The sequence below is a fragment of the Phoca vitulina genome, unplaced genomic scaffold, assembly GCF_004348235.1.
Source record: "Phoca vitulina isolate PV1807 unplaced genomic scaffold, GSC_HSeal_1.0 scaffold9, whole genome shotgun sequence".
In the NCBI taxonomy this organism is placed as follows: Eukaryota; Metazoa; Chordata; class Mammalia; order Carnivora; family Phocidae; genus Phoca; species Phoca vitulina.
In genome coordinates, this window is record NW_022589712.1 from 8,048,774 (window position 1) to 8,074,042 (window position 25,269).

The 25,269-nt window shown below is 51.4% G+C and overlaps 1 protein-coding gene across 1 annotated transcript in view; it reads right to left on the bottom strand.

Moving 5' to 3' along the window:
- IGF2R (insulin like growth factor 2 receptor) overlaps positions 1-25,269 on the bottom strand; it is a 100,527-nt gene that overhangs the window by 25,466 nt on the left and 49,792 nt on the right. The window contains exons 12-32 of the mRNA XM_032408244.1: positions 23,667-23,807; positions 22,333-22,473; positions 21,081-21,218; positions 20,321-20,468; positions 19,635-19,812; positions 18,887-19,002; positions 18,239-18,407; positions 16,824-17,003; positions 14,167-14,268; positions 12,786-12,887; positions 10,693-10,888; positions 9,288-9,458; positions 7,948-8,091; positions 7,693-7,868; positions 7,345-7,432; positions 6,675-6,890; positions 5,654-5,784; positions 5,306-5,403; positions 3,135-3,271; positions 1,948-2,138; positions 206-398 (exon numbers count right to left, since the gene is read on the bottom strand). Coding sequence (XP_032264135.1) covers positions 206-398; positions 1,948-2,138; positions 3,135-3,271; positions 5,306-5,403; positions 5,654-5,784; positions 6,675-6,890; positions 7,345-7,432; positions 7,693-7,868; positions 7,948-8,091; positions 9,288-9,458; positions 10,693-10,888; positions 12,786-12,887; positions 14,167-14,268; positions 16,824-17,003; positions 18,239-18,407; positions 18,887-19,002; positions 19,635-19,812; positions 20,321-20,468; positions 21,081-21,218; positions 22,333-22,473; positions 23,667-23,807 — 3,156 coding nt within the window. The remainder of the gene's footprint in view (positions 1-205; positions 399-1,947; positions 2,139-3,134; positions 3,272-5,305; positions 5,404-5,653; positions 5,785-6,674; positions 6,891-7,344; positions 7,433-7,692; positions 7,869-7,947; positions 8,092-9,287; positions 9,459-10,692; positions 10,889-12,785; positions 12,888-14,166; positions 14,269-16,823; positions 17,004-18,238; positions 18,408-18,886; positions 19,003-19,634; positions 19,813-20,320; positions 20,469-21,080; positions 21,219-22,332; positions 22,474-23,666; positions 23,808-25,269) is intronic.

Below are 25,269 nucleotides of genomic sequence, written 5' to 3' on the forward strand. Positions count from 1 at the left end.
CTCACTGTGGGGGTTGGTGACTGGCAGTGTCCTCACTATGGGGGGGGGGTTGATGACTGGCAGTGTCCTCACTGTGGGGGTTGGTGACTGGCTGTGTCCTCACTATGGGGGAGGGGGTTGATGACTGGCAGTGTCCTCACTGTGGGGGTTGGCGACTGGCAGCGTCCTCACTATGGGGGGGGCTGGTGACTGGCAATGTCCTCACTGTGGGGGCTGGTGACTGGCAGCGTCCTCACTATGGGGGGTGGTGGTGCCTGGCAGCGTCCCTCACCTGTGGCAGGGTTGGTGACTTGGCAGTTGTCGTGCACATTGCTCCTCACAGGACAGGCAGCTGGTGTGGGCCAGGAGAAGGTGTACTCACAGTCTTCCACCGCACTGATGAACATGGGCCTGGAATTCTACGAGCAAAGGACAGAGTGTTGCCAACAGGGCATATGGGAGCCTCTCTGCAATACCACGTGGAATTTTTGTCAGTGTGTTTATGGACTGAGGGCACACTTAGAAAAGCAAAAGGTCAAGATCTTCCTGGGATTGCACTAGGGCCTTAACATGCAAGGTGAGGCGGACTCAGAGCCAGAAATCCACTTGGGGCATCATGGAGATCTTCCTACAGCTACAGCTAGGGAAAGACAGGCAGGGGACAGGGTGAGGAAGTGGCTCAAAGGCTCTGGTGAGTCAGGAAAGAGGAAATAGCTGGTAACACTCTAAAAGCAAAGGAACTCAGATCTGTTATTATAGACAAAACAAAAAGCCCCACCCAGAGAACTCGTCATTTACTCCACGATCCTCCACTTGCACGGGCTACACGCGCTCCGTACATCCCCACGCTTCCTGTCCACCACGGAGCCGCTAAGACTGGTTCAGCAGTACACTCCTTTCCAGATAAACCCCTGGCAGCTTTGCCAGCCTCCTGGGCAACCCACGTGCAGAGCCCCTCACACATCACCCTCGTGTTTCCTCCCACATGTCCATCAGCTCTTTCTTCCTCTACCACGAGCCTCTGCCAGTTACGGAGCTGAGAGGGTCTATCGGGGCCCAGGTGTCCAGGCCCCAGCAGCTCCTGTCTAGGCTAAGCCTCTGCACAGCTTCCCGAGGAGGAAGGCCCAGCTGCTACTCCTGCCAAGAGGGCAGACCTCAGGCTCCCAGAGCTCCTCCTACCACTGCTGGCCAAACACAGCTGGAGACAGTGGGCGCTCCAGCCTAGAACACTGAGTGGGCTGGTCCAGCTTGACTTTATTCCTAAAATTAGTTACAACCCTAATTTTTAATAGCACATGGGGCTTCACCTTCATCTCACACGTGGAGATGTTCCTGGGGGGACAAACAGTCCAGAGAGACCATTAATTCAGTCCCACACCTGCTTAGCTACACCCACCAACCCCTTAGAGAGAGGCATGGAGCACAGAAATGAGACCAGCCCCCATGGACCGTGCACCAACCATACACTGGCAGTGATGCCCGGCACCTCCTACTTCCTCTCTACACCTCACAGCGATTTGGCAAGACGGGAACAGCTCGTGTTATTCACGGGGACACAGCTTAGCACAGTTAAGTAACCAAGCTAGGAAATAAAGAGCAGCCCTGACCCTGGTCTGTCTAACCTTCTGCTTCTCCCAAGCTGCATCTGTGAAGGCAAAGGGCAGGTTGTCAAATACCGGTTTGCTCTACAGCCTTGGGGGGGATCTGCAGGGGACCAAACTTTAAGGAGAACCAACCAGTTCTGAGACTAGAACCGCAGGTCAGACACCCCAGGAGCCAGAGAAGAGAGGTAGGTGCCCAGGCGCCATAGGGCTGAGGCGGTACCCCCGGCACCCGCGGTCATGCCACAGAGCCCCGAGCATCGCATCCTCCACTCAGATCCCAGGGCAAGCAGACCGTCTCACTGGCCCTGCGATCCGCACGGGCCCAGAGCTACCCGCCGGGGGCTGAGGAAGCGGCGTCACTTACGACTTGGCTCTCGCTACAGGTGAAGCGGATGGTGGTTGACTTTTTCCGAATTTGGTCTGGACACAAGTCACCATCGACGTACTTCAGGACAGTGGCGCCATCTCTCCACTGGGGCCCCTCCCTCACCCTGCCGAGGTTCACAGGCTTGGAGCTGCCCAAGAGACACGCGGCTGCTTCCGCAGGGCACGGCTCTGTGAGAGGAGACATGGTTGTTGCCTTTGCCGATGTTCCAGTCCAGAATTGATCTGGTAAGTAATGTCACACATGCTATACACTTGATTCTAATAGTCACTCCAAAGTATCTGCTATTTCTTTCACGAGATGACAATGATGCCACAGGACTTCTCAGTTAGTAGGCATGGAGTGCGGGGAGAATGCAAGGTTTCATAGACTGAATTATTTCTGAACCCCAAATGTGTTGAGACTAAAATACCTAGATAAGCCAACAGGACATTTTAAATGGCCCACATTCAAGTACCATCTTTAAGAGTTACCGAGAGGGGCACCTGGGTGGCTCAGTTGGTTAAGCGACTGCCTTTGGCTCAGGTCATGATCCTGGAGTCCCAGGATCAAGTCCCGCATCGGGCTCCCTGCTCAGCAGGGAGTCTGCGTCTCCCTCTGACCCTCCCCCCTCTCATACTCTCTCTCTATCTCATTCTCTCTCAAATAAATAAATAAAATCTTTAAAAAAAAAAAAAAAAGAGTTACCGAGAACTCTGCCAATTTCCCAGTCCCCAAAATGTCTGTGATATCTGCCCTGTGTAAAGAATTAGTCCCACCTCATGGATTAGGAACCATGCTGTCACTGATCTGCCCGGCACAGAAAGTGAGGGGAAGGGGGCCCACGGCCTCAAATGTAAAGGAGCACCCGCCCACATTACTCTCAGTAAACACAGAGGGCATGCGTTCAATCTCTGCTTTGCTCTCTGTGTCTCCTACCCTGCTAAGAAATCACCTACCACCATGATTCCCTCCACCCACCTCCAACTCCTGTTCAAATAAGGTTACTATGTTCCCAGCAGAGCCTTCAACAAAGACTTCTGCTAGACCATCCCAGGGATCAGTCATGAGACCCTTAAATAATTCCTCCTGCCGCTTCATGGCCAAAACACCTTCACAGAATCCTGTTCCTACTCGATCTTCTCCCAAACTGACTACAGGCCATCCGCCCAAGAGTCCTCTCTCACCGGAGCCAGCCTGGGGAGACAGAGACTTGCAAACGTTGATGAGATAGTGCTCGGTGGCTCCTGTCCTTGTGACGGCTTCCCAGTTGTCACTGTACCTTGCCAGGGACGAGAGGTCGAAGGTGTTGCCAGCCTCGTCTCTGGAAGGAGACACTGCGGTTAGGCTCACTTGGACTCCGGATGGACACCGAGCACCGGAAAGGCTCAATATTTAAGGTGCGGTCTGTGCCCGACATCCTGAGCCTCAGGTCCCACCCAGGGACAGAACTTCAGACTGGACCTGGCCCACCACCTCCAGTCAGAATCAGAACCTGAGCTCAGGAAACTTTAAGACTTGGTTCAGCAAAATCATGTATTAATCCAAAAAAGAGCAAAGACCAGGCCTGCAAAGGAAGCGCTCCCCGTGCTCAGGCCCGTGAGAGGACAGGAGGGAACAGCGGGCTCCGTGGAGCACTCACAGCACAGAGCACTCTCGGGAGCAACCACCTGCTGTCCAACCCTGAGACGGCCACTGAAATAAAAATGAACTGCTGTCGACATGTCTGCTCAGGCTGAAGTTTACTTACTACACAAATCCCACACACGACTGTTACTGAGGGCCAACCCCACAGCAGGTGCAGTGTTGATGCTGAGCAAGACCCACGTCTGTCCCCAGGAAGCACTAGGTCCAGGTGAAGACAGAGGCACAATCACAGACGCCACCCCGTGAGGCCTCAGCAGGGAAGGGGAGAACGGAAAGCATTCGTTCGTTCAAAAAATACGTGCTAAGCTGAGGGTGTTATACTGAACCAAAAAGATACAAATCACCCATTTTATGAAATTTGCAGAAATTACCAGGAGAAGGAAAACACCATAAACAGGATATAAGTTTTTTTAAGTAGACAGTATGTCAGAGGGCTATTAAAGCTGAAGAGGAAAAAAATCTGGGGCTGGGTGGTGGAGGGAGGTTGAGATTTTAGACGTCGTGGTCAGAGAAAAACTTACCAACAAGATGACCTCACTGTACACGTTTTTGTACTCCCATGAAGTTATTACAATATGCATGTGTCAACTTCCATTTTAACTGATTATTCCATTTTTTACTTCATTAATTCTTTTAAAAACGGTGAATAAAAATATTTGGTAGGAAAAGCTTTATGTACAAAAATGTAAGACTCTTTGTACACAAATCTCAGAAAGCAGAAGACAGTCTCAAATGGCAGTAAGAAAACAGTCAAGTCAATCAGGGCTATCTACTCGGAAGGATCGTTCACACCCACTAGAAATGAGAAATGAATTTGTTTCACATGGAAACGCTCATGAAGCGTTAGCTGGAAAAAGAAATGTTACAAAACAAATTATGATTCAATGTCACTAAACACGTAGATTCCTGAATGTATGCTTTTCCATACGTTACTAACACTTACAGAATTATTACTTTACCTAAATAAAAGGAGAGAATGCAATCAAACAGAACAGGAAGTAAGGAAAACGTGGAAGTGACTCTACCGTCCCCCAGGACTGAGTGCTGTAACCCTGCGATCCTTTTCAGGGTCGATCATCATACAGGGAAGAGACAGCATGTCCCTTAAACATTCAGAACCACAGACCAACCTCCAGGGATGGGACACAAGATGCCTATTTTGTAACAGTTCCAAGGGCAACTCTGTTAGCATTCCCACACAGGAAAGACCTCTCCCTCACCTCAAGAGCTGCCAGCCACCCAATTCCAGGAGCCACAGGCAACAGAGATCAAAAGAACCATCGACAGCCCCTGAAAACCTGCAGTCTGGGGGCCGCCTCCCCCACACCGTCTCCCACACCCCAGCCCCTCATCCTCTCCACGCCCTTCTTCGCTGTGGTGTCCCCAGACACAAGCGGCGTGCAAGGGTGGGCGGAGGCCAGGTGACGTCCTGGTCACTCTACTCCACTTACACCTGTGAATCATGCAAGGTTTTCCGTTCCAACTGCAATCACCTCCCTGTATGCATCTTAACACAAAATAATCACCGAAACCCAAAGCTGTGAAGGATCTGGAAGTTAACCTAGTCCAACTGCTCATCTGAATACGAAGGGACGAAGGTGGAGAGAAACCACCTCAGCTAACCTCCTGTCCCCCGACCACTAATCATTAAAGCAGAGCTGCGCCAAGTGCCCCCGACTGCGCAGAAGGTCAAGAGACGGCCTCCACTTACTTGAACGAGCACTCGGTCAGGTCAAAAGGCGCACAGGCATACTGCGTTCGCCACTCGAACAAGTAGGAGCAATCCGAAGTCTCCCTGAGAAATACCGGCTGGAGAAGGTAAGAGAGAGATACGTCAGAGGGGAAACCTCAGTTCGTTTCTTACCCTTTAGATCTTAGGAACGAATATAGTAAAGGATGGTTATGTTCATTAAAATCCAGACACATCGATCAAGGTTTTGACGTATCTTCTGTAACTGGTGCATTTAAACTAAGCTAACCAGAGCAGATCGAGCAGCAGGAATGCGGAGAAGCAGCTCCCGGCCAGGCAGACATCCGGGCGGGCTGGAAGCACACTCACCCTCTGGGTGCTCCGGTCGCAGTAGAAGAAGATGGTTGTGGAACGCTGGTACACCTTATGGCAAGTGTCCCCCCCGGTGTAGTTCATCTTCAATAAGCCATTCTCATACGTCAGCTTCTGAGTGAGGAGACCTGTTCAGAAAGAACCTAATTAAAACAAGGATTGGTGCCGCCATGCTAACCCTAACAGGCACGTCACATCACGTACCCCGGATAAATGGCTAGAAGAGGGGGTATGCCTGGCCCCCGGGCGCTGGAACCTGCTCCCTGCCGCGCTGCACTGTGGGCGGAATAAAACCAGGCCTCCTCTCGCCCAAGGTTACGACGTTACAGACTAATGGAGGGAACAATGAGGAGCAGCCGCTCCCCAGCCTCATCACCTAAGTGGATGGCCCCGAGGTGTTGCCCATGCACTTGTCACGTCAGCTATTTTCTTTTTAAAAGTTCTTAAACTTAGAGGTGCCTGGGAGGCTCAGTCAGGTAAGTGTCCAGACTCCTGGTTTCGGCTCAGGTCGTGATCTTGGGGTTGTAGGATCGAGCCCCGAGCTCAAGGAGGAGTCTGCGTGAGCTCCTCTCTCTCTGCCTCTGCCCCTCCCCACTTGTGCTCGTGTGCTCTCTCGCTTTAAGAGTTCTTAAATGTAGTATCACTTGCCCAGCTGCTGAGACAGCATGATGACCAACAGCCTGCCCTGTAAGTTTACAGCCAAACCCTGTCCTAGATGCCCCCCTCCGACTCAACTCTAGAAAGTACCACCTCAGAACACCCATTACTGGCTACTTCAGCATGTCCCTGGTTGCAATAAAGAATCACTAACTGGAATTGCTAAGAACGAACAGAATAAGCTCTAACAACATCTGTCAGCATGCACCCTACTTAAGAAAATCAAGTGAAATCAGAAGCATCATTAATATTTCACCAGAACAAAGCTTTCTTCCTACTCCGGAAAGAGGTCATCCTTCAGCATAACATCTTAATACGTAATTCCATTCTTGCACAAGAGCAGAAGAAAAACCCACGGTACCTGCCACTTTTTGAAATCCCTCGGGTCCCCGCTTCTCCTGACACGATGAGATCACCTTGGACCTGTCGTTAGTGGAGCAGACCTCTGAGGACAGCTTGCCACAGACCCGGAAGTAGTAGGTGTATTCGCCAGCACTCACGACGGTGTCATTGACGGCCAGCGGCTTCAGGTCGTATAGGTTGCCGTGCCTCGGGTCCTTCACCTCACAGTTGTCTCCTTCAAGGACACACAGACATGAAGGGCAACTGCGAGCCTACCGACACTCACACCGTCGGGCAAAAAACATTCTTCTAATTTTTAATCAGGTGAGTACGGTCTTAAAATAAGCATTAAACGCTATTTCCACATTATCTCAATGCGCTTCTACACAAAGTACAAACCGCCTATCAGATAGCCTTCTAGAAAAGCTGAGATCACAGGGTAAAGATCCACTGGACCAATCAAAACCCCAAGTTAAGATTCTTAAATGTGAGAAGGCGCTAGCTCAGCATCGCTCCAGGCAGGTGAGGAGGGTGTCACCGACAAAATTAGCTGTGCACTGGAGTCAAAACCCAAGGATAAGAAATTATCCCCCCGCCATTACGACTGGGTTTCGCATCTAGGATGCTGCCTGGAGCCTCTGCTACTTCATCCGTTTACAACTATTAGTGGGCTGGGCCCCAGGTCTTACCTTCCACTCTGATGACGGGACAGGCTTCCACCGTTCTCCAGACAAACACATACTCACAATCATCCAGAAGCTGAAATGTTGGGGATCCCTAGAATAGAAACCAAATATTTATGTTCTTGCCTTTTTTAAAAAGTCAGTCAAAAAGATAACCACAATTAATATCCAACTTTCGATCTCCACGAGGAAAAACACAGAGCACTTATTAAACACGTGACACCTGGAGGAAAATCTAGTCAAATGCTACCAAAGGCTGAAAACCCATGAAAACGCAGGCAGGACTGAACTCAGAGAGAAGACTGAGAGACTGAAGGGAAGTGGGAAATGAAAGCAGTTCATCAACTCACGCACCGAGGTCTGAGCGCACTCGAGCGTGATCCTGGTGGAGAAGCGCTGGTTCCCGCACTTGTCACCGTTGACATAGACAATACTCAGGGAGCCATTCTCGGCAGCCTGGGGGCTGATCTGCACCACGCCCAGGTTCCAGCTGTTGTCTTCTGACACCAGGCAGGACCCCACCGCGCTGCCTGCAAGAGACGGGAGCTCGTCTGGGGCAGGGGACAGGAGAAAGGCAGACAGAACTCAAGTCAAATGCTCTCAACTCACCGTGGCATCTGGGAATATAAGGGAGGGGATTGCAAACACTCAGATAGAAAGTTCTCTTTCTTCCATCAGCCGAGGTGTCCACAGCAGTCCAGGGCTTCCTGACTCTGCTTAAGCCACTCAGGTCATACTCATTTCCAGCGACGTCTGAAATACACGGAAACAGTCCAGCTAGCCCTGCTTTCTGGTTAGCATTAGAGCACCACCTTTTTCACCCTGACCGAAGACCCATGATGCACGAACTTGACATTGGTTATGAAGGAATCAGGAGATCCACAGGAAGCTCAGAGGCTTTTCCTACAGACACGTACACTCGCTCTGCCCTCGAAGCTGCCCTTCACAACGAGCACCACTGATGTGGAGGGGCAGAGCCATCGGCAGAGCACGAGGCATCCGGGGACACTGTTCAGCGTCCGGGTGCGCCTGACAGAGCTTTACAGCCTTTCTTTTAGGTCCTCAAATAAGATCTGATAATATTTCTTTCCCCTGAGTTTTCTTCTGTTCTTAGGCAGCTTCTGATTCCAAAATATAGATTAAAACCCTGAATTACCAGATTCTCTTCAAGAGAAACCTCTCAAGTGTAAGGATCAAAGAAGCACATAACACAAATATGCTGCCTATAAAACAAAGCACACCACACGCTCACACGCGCGCATACCCACACGCACACGCTCACACACGCGCATATATACACTCACGCACACACGCGTGCACATGTACACACACGCTCATGCGCGCGTATATACACCCACACACGTGCGCACGTATATACACTCACACGGACACACACGCGCACGCATATACACACGCACACGGGCACACGTATATACACTCAGGCGCGCGCGCATATACACTCACAGACACGCGCACATATATACACGCACACGTATATATACTCACGCACATGTGCGGGCACATGTACACACACGCTCATACGCGCGTATATACACACACACGCGCGCGCGTGTATATACACTCACACGGACACACACGCGCGCGTATATACACTCACACGGACACACCCACACACGCGCGCGCACGTGTATACACTCATGCACGCGCGCGCGCGTGTATACACTCACGCGCACACGTATATACACTTGCGCACACGCGCGTGCACATGTATACACGCTCATGCGCGTGTATATACACACGCGCGCGCGCGCACGTATATACACTCACACGGACACACGCGCGCACGTATATACACTCACGCACACGCGCGTACACTCATGCACACGTGCGCGCGTACATACACGCACACACTCACATACGTGCGTATACACACACACACACACGCACACCCTCGACCGGCCTCCTCAGCCCGGGCCTCTCGGCCTTACCCGTGACCTGGCAATCCACAGGAGAGGGGACGCAGGCCAGTGCAGTCTCAAACTCAAAGAAAGTGTTTCGGATCCCCAGGGCAGAGTCAATGTCCTGATGCAGGAATTTGGGGGTTCCCGGGTAAAGGTCATCGTTGCAAACAAAGCGGATGATAAAGGCGTCAGCGGTCCCTGGGAACAAGGAGGCCAGACGTGAAGCAGAGCAGCCGTCCCGACACATGCCAGAGCAGCGGCTGCCACTGGGGACAAACCGCACAGCCCCCGTTAGAAGGACGACACCACCGCCCTGGGTCTGTTTCACGGGGCCCAACGGGAACGGCCGAGCGGACACCCTCAGCGCAGTAGTGACCCACACAGCCATGGGCTCACACGGTGAGCCGAACGTCCTCCGTCCGGGTATTCCAGAAAACAGGCAAACGCAGCATCCATTCCTCAACCCAAACACTAGCTAACGTCACTGTCTTGTCGGACAATACTTAGTTCCTCGTACACACAGCAGTGAAAGACTCAGAAAAACCCTCGCCCCCCCAGGAGCTCACGTCCCAGTCCGGTGGCCCCCACACTGAGCCCATGACATGCAGTCTAGGGCACACAAAACAGTGAGAAGTGCAAGGAAGGAAAATGCAGCAGGCCCAGGCCGAGGAAACCCCAAGGTGGTGTGGGTTTTAAATGCGGTGGCCGGCCCCACCGAGAAAGGGACATCTGGGCGGATAGCTGAGGAAGAAGAAAGGGGCCACGGGGCCATCTTGAGGGAAGAGCAAAATGGGCAGAGGCAAGAGCGAGGACACAGGCTCAGGACGGGAGGGCGGGTGAGAGGGGGGCCGGACGGGTTCAGAAGCAGGAGGTGAGCAGGATGGAACGAGGAGTGGGGGATCGTGTTGCCCCAACCACTGTGACAGCACTGGCCTCTACTCTGGGTGCACATGGCTGGGAGTGACGTGCTCTGAACACAGAATACTGGGGGGTGGGGGGGGAGCACAAGCAGGAAGACCACCGAAGGGCTGCTGCAGCCAGGGCCAGCGGCGGCAGGCCACCAAGGACCCAGAGCAGTCCACGGAGGCGGCAGGTAAGGCCATCGACCCCGCCCAGTCCGGGAGGGAACTGAAGCAAAGAGGTTTAGTAACCAGCCTGAGGTCACAAAGCTTTACGTCCAAGAACCACCTGAGGGGCCTAGTGTTAGGAGGCTGGGGGACGGGGCAGGCAGAGGGAGAGCCCACAGCGCGACCCCGCCAGCTACAGGACCGCACGTCAGGGGCCTGGCAGGGCACACAGGGCGATTCGGGAGTGTGGCGCCGCGGCCCCAGGGCAGGAGGGCAGGTCGTTCATGGTCCATGCTCAGAAGGTTCACAGTCACGGAGCCACCAGGACACCTGTTAGCTGCAACACGACGTGGTTCTGAGCTCACCTGTGGCCGGGGAAAGAGGCCCTTTGTAGGTCAGAGTTATAAAGCCCTCAGTGGACAGCTGCAGGCTTTTCTCGAGTCCAACCAGCCTTTCTGGCTTCAGATTCTTTAGGTCCTTTGTCTGAATTTCCGCCTCACAGCCAGAGGCTGGTTTTCCATCGAAGGTCCCACAGACCGGCATTGTGCCACACACGTTAAACTGCAGGCCAGACAGCAAGAACCATACACGTTAACTTGGGCCACATAACTCGCCATAAACAAGAGCCCTAGCCACTCAAACCCTGCCAGACTAACCAGACAGTGTTCAAGTTACCACCTTACATGTTCAGGCAGTTAAAGCCTAAACTTAGTACATAATGCAACATTTAAAGTCCAAATGACAATGCCCATAAGTTGCTTCTAAGGAATAATAAACACGTTTATTTATACAGCCCTGTATCTGTAAATGCAAGAGATATGCTGCATATAACAACGCACCACCTATAACGGAGGGAATACACATGGAGAATTTTACACCATTGTCAACGTGAGCGAAGGCATCTGTAGTTGAAATGTCAATTACCAGTAACCATGAGGGGACACCCCTGTATTTCTCACAGATGTTGATATCGCTGTCGTGACAATGAAGTTGAATATGCTCTGTGGTATGAAGACACAGAAAGGAAAGACTTCTCTACGTCTGCTAAGTGCTCATGGACGGGGTGTCCACAATCAAGGTCTACATATAGAAAGCGCTTTTCTTAAAAACCGAAGTTTCCTCCTCAGGAAATGGCCAGTTAGCACGAAACCCCACGCAGGTGCTCCGCAGCCATGTGGGCTGTGTGCAGGAGGCCCTGGGGACGAAATGCTGGGGCAGGTTCCCTTTCCTACTTTCACAGTCTCGCCTGTAAATTGGCAACAGAGCTGAGAGAAGCCTGGGCTCACTCTGCCATGCTGTGGGCACTGGCCATCCTGGCTGCCCACATCTACAGGCCCCTCCGATTGGGAGTGCAGGCACCCCTGGAGATGTCTCACTCGGCAGCTTCAGCAGCGTGGGGAGGCCCCGGGGGGGGGGGGGGGGGGGGGGGGGGGGGGGGGGGGGGGGGCGCGGATCTGGGGGCAGCTGAGCCCAGCAGGACCGGGCGGCGAGGGTACAAAGCCAGGGAGTCAGCTGGTGGCGGTGGTGTCCTGAGTAGATGGCAGCACGCTGGCTGTGCCGTCGCCCAGGAGCCTCGACACACCTGCCACCTGCTGACGCCCCTGCTAGTTAGTGCCCACAAGGCAGAGCCGGGCCGGCCTGCTTCTAGCATGTTCTTTATAAGGGTTCGTATCTTCCAGCACGTCCTCTACGTGGACCAACAATGTTCTTGTCTGCCTCTCACTCACGTGTGGCCACATACGCACTCACCTATTACAAACCTATTATAAACCAAACCCTGTAGGAGCAATTTGGGGGTTGGGGGTTGGGGGTGGGTGGTGGACCAGCCAAAGTGCTGCTGAGGGACAAACCCTGTTCAGTGTTCTCCCGGGCTGTGCTCTCCCGCGTGACGTGTACCTACAAAGTTCCCCTCGGTACCAAATCCACATAAGATGTTCCTATGCCAATTCCTGTTTTCAGAGCTAATTCTCTCCTTCCGTCAGGGCTATCCATGTAGGAAGTGCTGTCAGAAGATTCTAGAACACAGCCACCCAGGTCATTTCCCTTTTCTTGGATTAGGTAAGTACCATTTCCTCTTGACATCAGAATCACCTGGGGGCTGGTTAAAAACAAACTGATGGACCCACCCCACAAGAATTTGTATTTCTAACAAACTGCGGGTGACACCGATGCTGTGGCCCAGGACCACCGCTCTAGACACACAACAACAGATCAGAAATAACTTATTTCCAGAAAAATGGTACCCTCACATGTCTGCACTAGAGCAGGATGCGAGTGAGTTTTACCTCTCTTTCCCCTTAAATTTGGATTCTTCCATCTCTTCCTGGGTGAGAGCTGCCATCACAGTGCCCTGGGCCGTTCCCAAAGACACCTGCCACCAGCTGCACCAGCTGCAGGTGACTTCAACGCACACTTCCTTTTCTCAAAGCAAACCGGAAATTCATCACATAATTCTTACCACAAAAGTCTTCCCAATTCCCGAAACCACGTATGCTTGGGAACTGTTCAGCGGGTTAAGATCAAACACAAAGCCACTATTTGGGTCCCTTATGGAACAGGCCTGCAGGAACAACAGGGGAAAGAGACACAGGAACTCAACAAATACAGAGCACCTCCAAAGCCTGTGCGTATGGACCTCACAAAACATGCACTTCTCACTGACTTTAAACCCCTGTCAGAAAAGCAGCCCTATGCGTACTCACCCGCCCCTCCAGACACAACCCCTGCTGCCTGCCCCAGTGTGATACCGGGCTCAGAAATATTAACTTACCTGAAAGCTCTTAGGGCTTACAATATTTACCTGGGTAAGAAGACCAATGCTGACCCCCAAGGGAAAAGTTAGGGGGAAACCATAAGCAACCCATAAGTAATCAAAAACAAACAAACTTAGAAATTGGTTTAAGTGTTCTGTTTCCATCTCACCTATTCACTTAAAGGCAACGGTGATGGGAGGCATGACGAGGTGCTTCACCATCTCTTCTCTTCTAGGAGACGTTGTAAACCTCCCCCCACCCCAAGTCTGTTCTCTGCACAGTCCACCAGATGCAGGGAAATTGGCAGCAGCCCCAGCCCCGGAAAGTACGGCCAAGGACAGAGTGCAGCACCCTACCGTCCCCGCCCTCCCCAGGCTCCACGAACCCAGAACCCTGGCTGGGAACATTCATTTAGGTGAGCCTGAGCTCTGCTGTCAAAGCGGAGATTTTAAAGGGGGAGGGAGAGAGGTAAGTCCCACCATGAAGAAAACACCCAAGGCTGTGGAAACCACAAGCCTCCCTTCAGAGTCAGAGGACACATCACAGGGCAGCCTGCTGCTATGCTCTGCAGGAGAGGGCTCGCCCAAGGGCACGAACACATGCCAAGGCCAAAGAGCAGGATACGCCAGGATGGCAACAGGCACTCAGAAGAAATGGCAGTAACAGGACTGGGATCGGAATTTTAAAACCTCGAGCATCCCACTGAAACGGATGGGGCAGATCCTACAGATGACTATGTTTTAGGTGTTGGAGTGATATGTTAACCACTCACTTCTCTGCGGTGGTGGAGAACCCCCCGAGCCCACTGGGATGCCACTGCAACACGGAAGGGACAGGGGAATGGAGAAAAAGGAAGGAATCTGCAATCAGCGGGGAGTAAAGCTGAGGGTCTGGTTCTCAGCCCAGCATATGGGAGCTGGGGCAGGGAGAGCAATGCAGGATGACTCCCAAAGGTCAATGTGCAGGAAATGGTGACGCCAATAACAGATTTGGAAGCATGAGGGAAGGGGTGAGTGCAGAGCTGGGACACCCAGGTGGGAAGGTCCAGAGCCAGCTCAGCGAGACGGCCCGAGACAGCACACGTACCTGGTCTGTGTCCGTCATTATTTGGATAGGACAGGCGGCCTCTGTATTCCACAGGAAACTGACCACACACTCCCAACTGAGGGAAAATATGGGGTGGGTATTCTGGAAGATTAAACCCAGGGTAACAGTCAGTATGACAAGATGGAGCTCAATCTCACCAAGACAATACTGGCTTAATATATAAAAATAACCAAACTCTACTGAACACTTAATTATGTGTCTGCGATCGGCTAGCTGCTAGATGTGCACTAGCTAATTACAATTTAATGTCTTCATTATTCCTACTTAAAAAGATGGTACCTCTCAGGCTTGGATGTCACAAAATTCACCTGAGGTCACGTGGCAGTAAACGGCAGAACTGGGGTCCAAATCTGGGTTTGCATTTAAGTCCATGCTTTTGAGAAACACTCTACACTAAGAGTATGCAACGTAAGAACCCAAGCACAAAAGGCTACAGTGTGCGAGATTTCAACTACATAAGCTCAGAACTGGGGAAAAGTGACCCATGGTGTCAGAGACCAGCACAGTAGAGAAGTGACTGGAAGGGGCACCAGACGCCTCCCGGGTTGCTCTCAGTGTGGCTGCTCTAGATGGGGTCTGGCTGCACAGCTCTGCTCCACGTGTGAACATTCACCCAGCTGTTAGTGTAACTTACACTCCGCGCACTTTTCTGAGTGTGTTCCAGTAAAAAGTTCCCCAAACATGTGTGGGGCCACGTTCTGCAGCAACTGCAGCTCACACAGAGAGCGCTTATCGCAGCACTAGGAGCTTTGTTAGCATTTCTCAACGGAGCCTCACCGTGACCCTGGGAGCCAGGTTCTGTCATCACCCACCGTGTGTACACAGACGAGAACACAGGGGCACAGAGATCAGGACACCCGCCCAGGCCCACAGCAGAAGGAAATAGCGGCCATCTGACGGTGAGCCCACACGTCGCCCACTGAGCGCCCTCTGGCCTGGAAGTCCCCCACCCTCTCACAGCCTTGGCGTCCGTCACAGTAAAACACATCTGTCCTTTCTGCCTCACAATGTGGTTGTGAAAAGGAGCTGCTTTAGCCGTGAAAGTTCTGAAAGTTCTGTGGCTTGCAGAACCTTGCAGATGTGACCTCTGCTCACGGTCTCTGGCTGCACAGGGCATGGCCAGCCCTACACGGGCACTCGGTGACCATGGGAGGTCGCCCTGAAAACTACAACACACTGTCCACATAAGGTGTCACAGGAAAGCTGAAAAACTAAGGATCCCGGAGAACCTCCTGGAACAGCCCAGTATCTCCATGGCAACAAGAGACCACGTGGGAAGGGGAGGGCGGGCCAGGCTCTAAGGAGGGGACACGGACATGCCCAGGGGACAGCAAGGGCTGGCCTGGGCAGCCGGGAGTTCTTCCTGAGGCTGAGGAAGAAAGCAGCAAACCCAACCCCAGGCTAATCAAGAAGTGTGTTTACAGTTCGGCCATGGAACACCTTTCTTGCACAACACGGGCCCACGCTCATCCAGCTAATAACTTCATCCCCTTATCAGAGACCCCTTCTTGACCTCTAAAGAAATCACATCTTGGAAAAAAATCGTGTGTTTGCAAATGACACAGAGAACTCGGGATCTGGAGGGCACCTGGAATGTAGGTGACAAAGTCCACAGGACTGCTAGCACTGGATACACTGTGCTCTTCGCTCAGGGAGGCAGAGGAAGCGTAACAGACCCTCAGCACGTGTACCTGACCCTTTCCAATAATTTATTTGATAATAAACATGAACTCCATGATCTCCACTCTGCATTCATCTAAGAGTCTGGCAATTATTCAAAAAACACATGACCCAGATATAAATGTGAAACTCCAGGTAGAAAAACAATTGGGTTTGTGATAGCCAAGTTCTGGGCGTGAGGGCCAGGGATGGTGTGTAACACCGTGAAGATATTTAATGCCACTGAATTATACACCTAAAAAAGGCTTAAATGGTACATTTTATTTTTTTTTCAAAGATTTTATTTGACAGAAACACAGCGAGAACAGGAACACAAGCAGGGGGAGTGGGAGAGGGAGAAGCAGGCTTCCCGCCGAGCAGGGGGCCCGATGTGGGGCTCGATCCCAGGACCCTGGGATCACGACCTGAGCCGAAGGCAGACGCTTAACAACTGAGCCACCCAGGCGCCCCTAAATGGTACATTTTATGTTATATGTATTTTTACCAACTTTTTTTTTTTTCTTTTTTTTTTTTTTAGGAAAGAACTGGGACTGTACAATGACCCCCAGAGCATTTTTATTTGTGGAATTTCTTCTTCCGTTCTGCCCTGGCTGAGGAACTCAGGGCCAAAAACAATCTCTGTAACTTTCTCTATTTCCCGGCCTTCATTTTTTCTACTTGATTTGCCCACATATTACATATATAACCCTCACTGTTCATCTGTGGCCCCGAGTGGCACTGAGCCCCGGCTTCCTCATCCATGAACGTTGGGGTTCAAGCCAAACTGTCCCTAAGACCTGTTCTGTTGTCAGGATCCTCGATCACCAGCTGACAAGAACTAAGGGACAGGATGGTGTCCACACAACCCAAAGTGAAAATGCCACCCCCAGACTCCATCTCCAGAAGAGACACATAGGCTAGTACTCAGTCACAAAAGACCCTGGAGGAACCAAGGTCATAGGCAACGCGCGCCTTACCAGGCTGCCCCTGGAACAGACAAGATGGATCCTCGTGGTGTAGGTGGTCAGCCTCCCATCGCTGGTGGTGCACGCTGAGCCATTCACGTACTCTATGAGGAGGCTGCCGCTGTCCTCCACCGTAGGGCCTGTCTTTGCGACCCCCAAGTTACTAATGGACACTACCTCAGAAAAGGAGCCCTGCGAACAAATATGTCTATTAGGTTTTCCCTCTGAAAAGAAAACACGGCTTCTTTGTGACTGCTACATTTGATTCTTGTCATTCACAGCACTCCTGTTCTATAAAGTTGCCACAAACACTGACCCGTCACTCCCAGGGGAAACACGTGCCCTATACAGACACCATCCCACAGAGATGATGATCTTAAATCCTGAGAACAACTCCTGCGGGCAGGTTCTATTTTATTTTACGAAAGGGGAAAGGAGGTTCGGACGTGGTAAGTGACTTGTCTGAGGCCGCCCCGCCAACAGGCATCCAAGGCAGGCCTCGAGCCCTGTCCCCCCGGCCCCGAACCAGGAGCCTCTGGCGCTCCCCCACCCGGCCCCTCGTGTCTCCCTCCCATAGTCGTGGATGGGAGAACCTTCGAGAAGGCAGAGCTCCCCTGGCTCCAGCTCTGCTGGGAGTGTGCACTTTGGGGCCACTGCACACACATCCACAAAGGACTGAGGGCGCCGCAGGTTTTGATTTGGGGCCACAAATCCGTGCCAGGAGGTCAGTGATCCCCAAATACAGAACCCGTGGATAACAAGGACTGACTGACTGTACTCTGAAGTCATCGCTCCAACAGAGTGCACACAACATGTGCACATGCATACACAGCGGGGAACGTAATTCCAACCACCAGAGTGCGCTCACCAGCCGCCTTAAAGCACCTCCAAGCTGCCCTGGACCAGGCGCCAGGAAAAGTACATTCCCGACATGCTATTTTTAAAGAAGCACACATACGTCTTTAAGATTCACTGTGTATGAGGAACACAGGGAAACGTCCCAAAGTTCTGGCAGTCACTGCATTTGATCGGTGATGAGGTGCAGCCCGGCCCCGCGAGTCAGCGTGAACGCTTGGATCTACCTCAGCCACAGCAATGGTTCCAAGCCGCTCTCCCCCTCGTGAGCCAGAAGCAAGAGCTTCCGGAGGAAAAACTATTCTTCACAGAGGTTTACGGACTGAAAGACACTTGTGAGCTCGGGCTAGGCTAGCCGCCAGGAGCTTCCTCTGCCCTGTGCCGAGATCGGAGGCCACCAGCACCATGGCATCTCGTGAAGTTCTAAACCTGAATGACGACTCAAACGTGATCACATCTGTGGGGGGGCCCCTACTCTTGCTCAGGGGGCTTCGCCTCAGCAGCCAGGCCTACTCTAAAATAAACGCCTCCACCCACTGAGTCACGTGCTCCAGACGGAGCGCGAGACTCACCTGATCATTGTTGTATTTCATCTGGCACACTGACGCGTATCGATCACAGCCCGGCACCGGGTTCAGAGGTCGACACACGTTTATGTAGTATTTCCTCCATGTGCTGTGCTCGCCCGCATTGTCCATGGCGTACCAGTTTCCTCCACGACCACCTTCGGATTTTGCTAGACTAAAATTTCAAAGCAAAATGCATGGTTTTGATGCTATCAGATTTCAGTCTGACGATTCACTTCTAAGTAGTTACGGACACACAGAATGAAACATGCCCTACCAATCAAACCACGGAACGTGGCTCACCGTGACTCACAACACCCACGACTATCTCGACCTTCACTGAACTCGTCACACTCAGCAGACCCTGCACCGGCCCCCTCCCCCACACCTCTGTACTGATAATCCTTGTTTTAAATGATGCAGCTGAAGACAGACTCCGCTATGGCAAAGAGCACTGGATGTCACAAAGGCTACCAGACCATTATTAGAATTCATTCTGCTTAAAACTCCCCATCTTGGTCCTGCACCCCCAAAACTTACTTGTGTCCCCATTATCCACTCAGTTACATGCTCACCAGCAAAGCCTAAGCCAACTTAGCACTACACTAGACCCAGCCGGGGCCAAGGCCAAGGGCAGGCTGACCCTGGCCTCACCTGGAGAGATCGTACTGCTCCAGCGTGGAGGGGTCGGTCACCACACACTCCAGGGGCTCCTCCGGGCAGGCGTAACTGGTGTACCACCGGAAGTTGTAGGTAGAGTTATCTTCCTCCTAATCACATGACAAGGAGAGAAACGGGAGGGATGGCAAAGAGAAAGGGGAATGTTAACACAAAGCCAGCATTTAAGGGCATTTTCTGTAAATAAGAACTAGAGGAAAGAAAGTCTACTTTGCCCGTCTACATTTGTCTTATTAAAATGAAGATTTCCCAGTAATAAATTAATCTAGCCTCAGTTAAGTATCATTAGGATGATTTTTGATCAAGTTTCGTACACAAAACCAAAGGGTGGTGGGTTACCATCGAGGTGTATGGCCCACTGAATAACCAGCTCAGATGAATACTGCCTATGTACCCTGGCAAATCTAAGAAGATTAATTAAAATCATAGAAGATGATGATTTGGCCAGGAAACCAGACTAATAATAGTTCTGCTTCCAAATAAAAGGGCCACGACAGGCCCCTGTGTTAAGTCTCAGGGAGACAGACAAGTTGATGGTTTCTCCCCAGGAAAAACCATAGCTCACACCTCACCTATGGTTAGAACCACATTTCATTCCAGAAAAGCCACAAGCCCTGTTCTACCCACTTTTTTCTTTCCCCCTGCCTTTATGAGACTGGCGTTCTCTCCCTCCCGGCTCTCATGATGGAAGCCCACACACGTGCACACACCACACAGCTCCTACCTGATATTCAGGGAGACCGACTCCAGCCTCTCGGTCACAGAGGAAGGTGATCAGTGTAGCTCTTGGTGTATGCTTTTCATTATTATAGGGCATGCCATCTTTATAGTTCAACTGGATCATCCCATCATAATATGACAGTTTAGCGTTACTCAGTCCCAAGTTCCAAGCCTTATTATCACTAAAATGAGCAAACAAATGTCTCTCAGCAAGGCCAGCGAGGCCAGAAGCGCTGCCATGCTGGGACACCGGGGCAAGGCTGCCACACGGTGGGGTGGGGGCGAGGTCCACGACCCAGGGCTGCAGATCACCAGGGTCTGCAGTGGGGCCAAAGGGCAGCCCCACCCCCACACCAGGACCCAAGGCCACGCTCAGCCTGGCTGGTTTAAGGTACAACCACCCTGCCTGAGCTATTACCACAATGAACAGAGAGACCTGTGTGCATCTAATAACTGAGACATGCAGGCTACACTGAAACTAGGTATTAGGTGAAGTGTAAGGCTGCGGCCTGCTCCTTTTCCAGGAAATTCAACTCCTAGCATCCTCTGGTTTTGAGGCCAGGGCTTCTTAGGGTTGCACGCTCCTTGAAAAGCAATGATGTCAGTAGAGAATACACGTACTCCTGAATAAAATATCTGCTATTACAAGATGCCTAAGGAAAGCCCATAACTAAAAAGTAAGTTACTTGCCTTTTTGCTACTTGACAGGCTCCGGAGTCCGGCTGACAAGAACTCACAGACACCGCACCACAAACATTTATGTAAAAGTCATACTTGTCTGTCTCAATTTTATATGCACCATTTTTCTTTGTGAGAGGTGACAAATCAAAAGAAAACCCTAAGAAAGAGTAAAAACGATGCCATATGTAAGGTCAGTCGGACCACAGGGGAGAAGGGTGGGTCCAAGCTCACAGCTTCAAAGACAGGCTTCCCAGGAACTGGCCAATGGTAGGGAGCCGCAAGATGGCAGAAGAGATGCTTTCCCCTTCAGGCCACCAGAACTGCTCTTATGGACATCTCCCCTGGAGATGGATTCACCACCAGCATTCCTGTTTTACTGCGTTAACCTAAAAACCCTATTCAAAGCCCATAACTGCTGGATGAATAAACAACCAGTATGTTCAAAGCTAGATGACCACAATCCAATGACCTCTAAGGCGGGTTTCTAGGGCATTAACTTATGCAAAAAGCCTTTTCAAACACCATTGATTTCCTTGCGATCCTCACGTTCTGCATTCAGCGCACACCTAGCTCTACCATGCATCGAAGGGGTAGGCTTCTCATTATCTCAACCTCAAATGTCAGACTTCCAGAATTTCAGTTAAACAACATTAGTATAATTCTGAAGTGGATTATCTCTAAAACGCTCACAGAAAATACGTAAGGAAAAAAAAAAACCTAAGCCGTTCGGGGGGGCACCCTACCACCAAGGTGCTGTGCGGGCACGCACCTGCCTGGGAGTCAAAGACCGTGCAGTTCTCGCCCTCCGTCTTCGACAGCACGCAGGCAGCGGCCGTATGCCACTCGAACTCATAGAAGCAGCCATTATCCTCAGAGGTTCTCAACACCGGAGCGCTTTCCAGATCACCTGTCAGCGAGGAAGACAAATGTATCACTAATCGGTCCTCAACTAAAAGTAGTCCCACAAACACTGGGATTCCGCTGACGTGAGGTTCTTAAGAGTAGTCCAACCTGTAGCGGCAAGAAAGAAGGGCGGTTGCCGGGGCCGGGGTGGGGAGCTCGTGTCCGGGGAGGACAGAGTCTGCTTGGGAAGATGAGAACGTTCTGGAGGCAGGTGGTGGTGAGGGCTGCACAACGCTGTGAATGTGCTTCATGCCACTGAACCGGGCACCTTAGGAAGGCCAAAATGTTGGATTTCGTGTTGTGTGCATTTTACAACAGTTTCTTAAACATGGTAAATTCTGCATTACATGTATTTCACCACAATTCGAAAAACACTCAAAAACAAAAAATAGTCCTAGCCCTTGACCTTATCCCACAGCTGGGCATTTATCCAAAGAAAATATTTCAACAGGAGGCGGACAAGGGATCTGCAACAGCACAATCACCAGCCCTGGAAACACGCTATTAATCCAACAATAGGGAAAACGTTTAAAAATAGTAAGACCAAGCCATTATCAACGAGGAAGTTCCTAAAAATTATTAATATAATTGCAGAACACAGAAGAGTATTCACAAAATGCCATGTTTTGAGAAACGTTGAAAAAAAAATGTCTGAATATATACAGATTTTGGGACCCTGTAAAAACAATGTAAACCTATAAATAAAGATAAGTGAAGAAGAGCATTGTGTTTAAAGGGTGAGATCACGGACAATATTTTTCAAGCGCTTACGATTTTCCCCCTTTGGAGGAAGTTAAGCAGCCGACACGGCCGCTCGGTATCAGTCCCGAGGAAGAGGAAGCCACGCTGAGACCCATAACTCATTTGGAAAATTGCAACATGACGCTCTCGACACCATATGGTTTCTCCATTTCTGGACTGGTTTTGGGTGGGGGTTGGGGGCTCAAATCCCACAGATTACCACTGAAGGTTCTAGAACCGGAAGTGTACACAGCACGACCCCTTTCTACCTCCCCCTCTGAGCAGTGGCCTGTGAGAAAGAGAAACGAAGGATGCAGGCTCACCTGGGCAAAAGCCACCACAACATGTCACCTCTTCCCTTTTTCAGAAGTGCTCACCTGGCTTGCAGACGAGTGTTATGTTAGTTGTTATCTTCCTGTGGCCACAGTCACCACCATCTGAGTACGAGAGCTGAAGGTTCCCTCTCTCTTTCGTGGGAGAAGAAATAAATTTGCCTAGACTTTTAAATCCACTCTTATCTGGAAAAAAGGGGAAAAAACAGAAGACATGATTAAAAATGATAATGACCCAGAGAAGAGTTACAAACATGTCAGCCAGGACCCAGCAGGGGCGCCGTGGCCCCTTCCCCAGCCTGCCCAGCCTGGCCCCGTGGTCGGTGGGTTTTTCTCGAGGGACAGGTCTGGCCGGGCCATGCAGCCACACTGAGGACGCCAAGGCCACCCCAAGGCTCAGGGAGACAGGGCAGTAACGATAAACAACGTCCTGCTCCGTGGGCACGAGAGGCAGACAGCAAGCTTGCATGTCACACCGTCCCAGGGTGCCCCTCTTTCCAGGGCCTCGGCTCCCCTGAGACACAAGGTCTTTTGAAAGCACAGCCAAGAGGCTAGAGTTTGTCCCAGGACCAAAGCAGAAACTAACTGAACCTGTCCAGCAAGCCAGGAAGGTGACTACGTCATTCTTGGGTCAGTTGACTTTACTACGAGGCCCTGAAACTGTCCCCAGTCCTGCTTACCCAGACGCACGGGCATGCCTGGACCTGCTTCGAAAGACACATCAGCAATTCGGAATACCGGGGTAATTCCTAAAACCCAGCCTGGGTTCCTAACTCCTTACCTAATTGTAACAGATTCTGATTACTCTCCCTGCCTCTCATTTTCCAGGTGAGTCTTAAGTGGCAGACAACTACTGTGCGAAACATCTGTACCAAACTGCGCCGTCTCTGCAGGAAAACCATGGGACCGACAGCATTACAGCAAAAGGAACCCACGGGCACAAGGACTCTTCCAGGGAGAGTACAGTGAGGTGCCACTTGTCTAAAGCCGTAACAACAATCACAGGCAGTAAAGCGTTAAAAACTCACAATCAATTTTACACAAGTACTGGCAATCTTATTCTTCAAGTTACAAAGGGAAAAGATAACCAAGTAATTCCCAGCCTGGCTCTTTCTGTTCCCAGTTACGGCGTTAGCTGACCTCAGAAGCCTCTGGCCAACTTCAGGACAGTGGAGGGCCAGTTTCTAGAGCACACCAAGCAGTTACCTACGTGTGAGTCATGAACTTTTTTTCCTCCCCATCCTGTATATGCTGAACCGAGAGAGAGGAGACTGACAAACCACAGGAAGATTCTCTAATTCGCTCCAAACTGGATGCAGCTGAGTCCCACGCGCCTCTGGGAAAACCACTACCGGGATCCCGCTCTGGGCACAACTCACCAACAGAGCACACGGCCGCATCTTCAGGACAGCCTCTGGCCTGGCCTTCCTGCAGCACTCTGTGGCAGATATTAATGAAGAAGTGCTTCTTTTCTGTTTCCCTCTGGCTGCCATCCACAGCTTCCCAATTCTGTTCCGGTTCTGTAATTAAAAAAAAAAAAAAAAAAAAAACTTTTAGCCAAAGGCAGTGATTATTTCTCTGTGAGTCACACCATAAATGGTGATTAAGCCAAAGGAAAAGGCCCAAAGCTCACCAAGCATGTAGTCCCTAAACCTCAGGCACTCACGTTTCAGGACGCAGGCAGACCAAAGGCACAGAAATTCACTGAGACCCTCAGGCTTCTCACCTCACGTGACAGTAACAAAGCATGGCCCAATACCTCCTCAGAAGAGTAGGCTTACCAGGGGGTAGGGACAGAGAATCAAACAGCGAAACTTCCCCAAGCACCGAAGTGTGAAATCAGAAATGGAAAAGCAAATCTGGCTGGCAGCCCGTGCCTTACAAGGGGCAGAGCACCACGCCATCAGTCCCGCGCCCTCCTCCAACCACCAGGAAGGTTAAAGGCACCTGCCCCCTCTTCCACACCAGCAGACCGAGTGCGGGCCACACTTTGTTTCCGGAATCTAACAAGACACGTCAGTCCCTGAGCTCAAACGGCTTGTGAGCCAGTCATGTATGAACAGGACCAAAACGCCACAGAAGGCCGAGGGAGCACACGTAAGCGCTAAGAGCAGGACCGGCACACATCGGAGGCGTCCCGTGACGAGTGGCCAAAGGGATGAATTAGAAATGCGTGTGAAGGGCGTACAGAGACTGAAGGCGCTCCTTTTATGGACGGGACGCTGGGGTTCAGGCGGGAGAGCCCACCGCTCGTCAGGGTAACGGTTACTCTCAGAGCTATGCGCCGATGTCAACAACCGAGAAGAACCCGTTGGAAGCCATGCAGAGACAAACAGGGACCAGGACGGGGGAGTGGGGTGGGCTGACAAGCCGTAAGACAGGACTGTTTAAGCTAGCAAGGAAGGAGTTCTGAGAGCATCCTGAGCGGTCTGCGTGAAGCCTGCAGAAATGCCCAGGTCCCTGGAGAGCCCGGCAGTGGCACGCGTCGGCTGCGTGAGTGCGTGTGTCTCTGCGTCCCTCAGGGGCCCCCACGTGTGTCCTGTACTCGGTGGTGTTTAAACAACAGTGCTGGACAAAGGGATCTAACCGCACCACCCAGTTTACTGTGACAAAGCTGAGGCCCGCAGAAGACAGACAACTCACTCAGAACCCCGCACAACACCGTGCTCTCTTTCCAGCGCACAAAGCCGATCTCTTCACGAACACATATGTACCGCACTGAACCACGGCACCATTCCCGCTGAGCGGGCGCTGAGCTACTAACACACAAAGAACATTTGCTTCCGAGGCAATTCACCAACACTGAACATTTACAGAGGTCTCATGTCAAAAAGAAGCTCTCCGACGATCCTTACAAGTGAGGAATTCCTTTTTCTAATATTATGCTGTCCAAACCAGATGGGGACTCAGAACCCATGAGCAATCACTCCTACGCACGTGTAATTCTGTGACTCTAGGCAAGCATTCTCTCTACCTCAGATA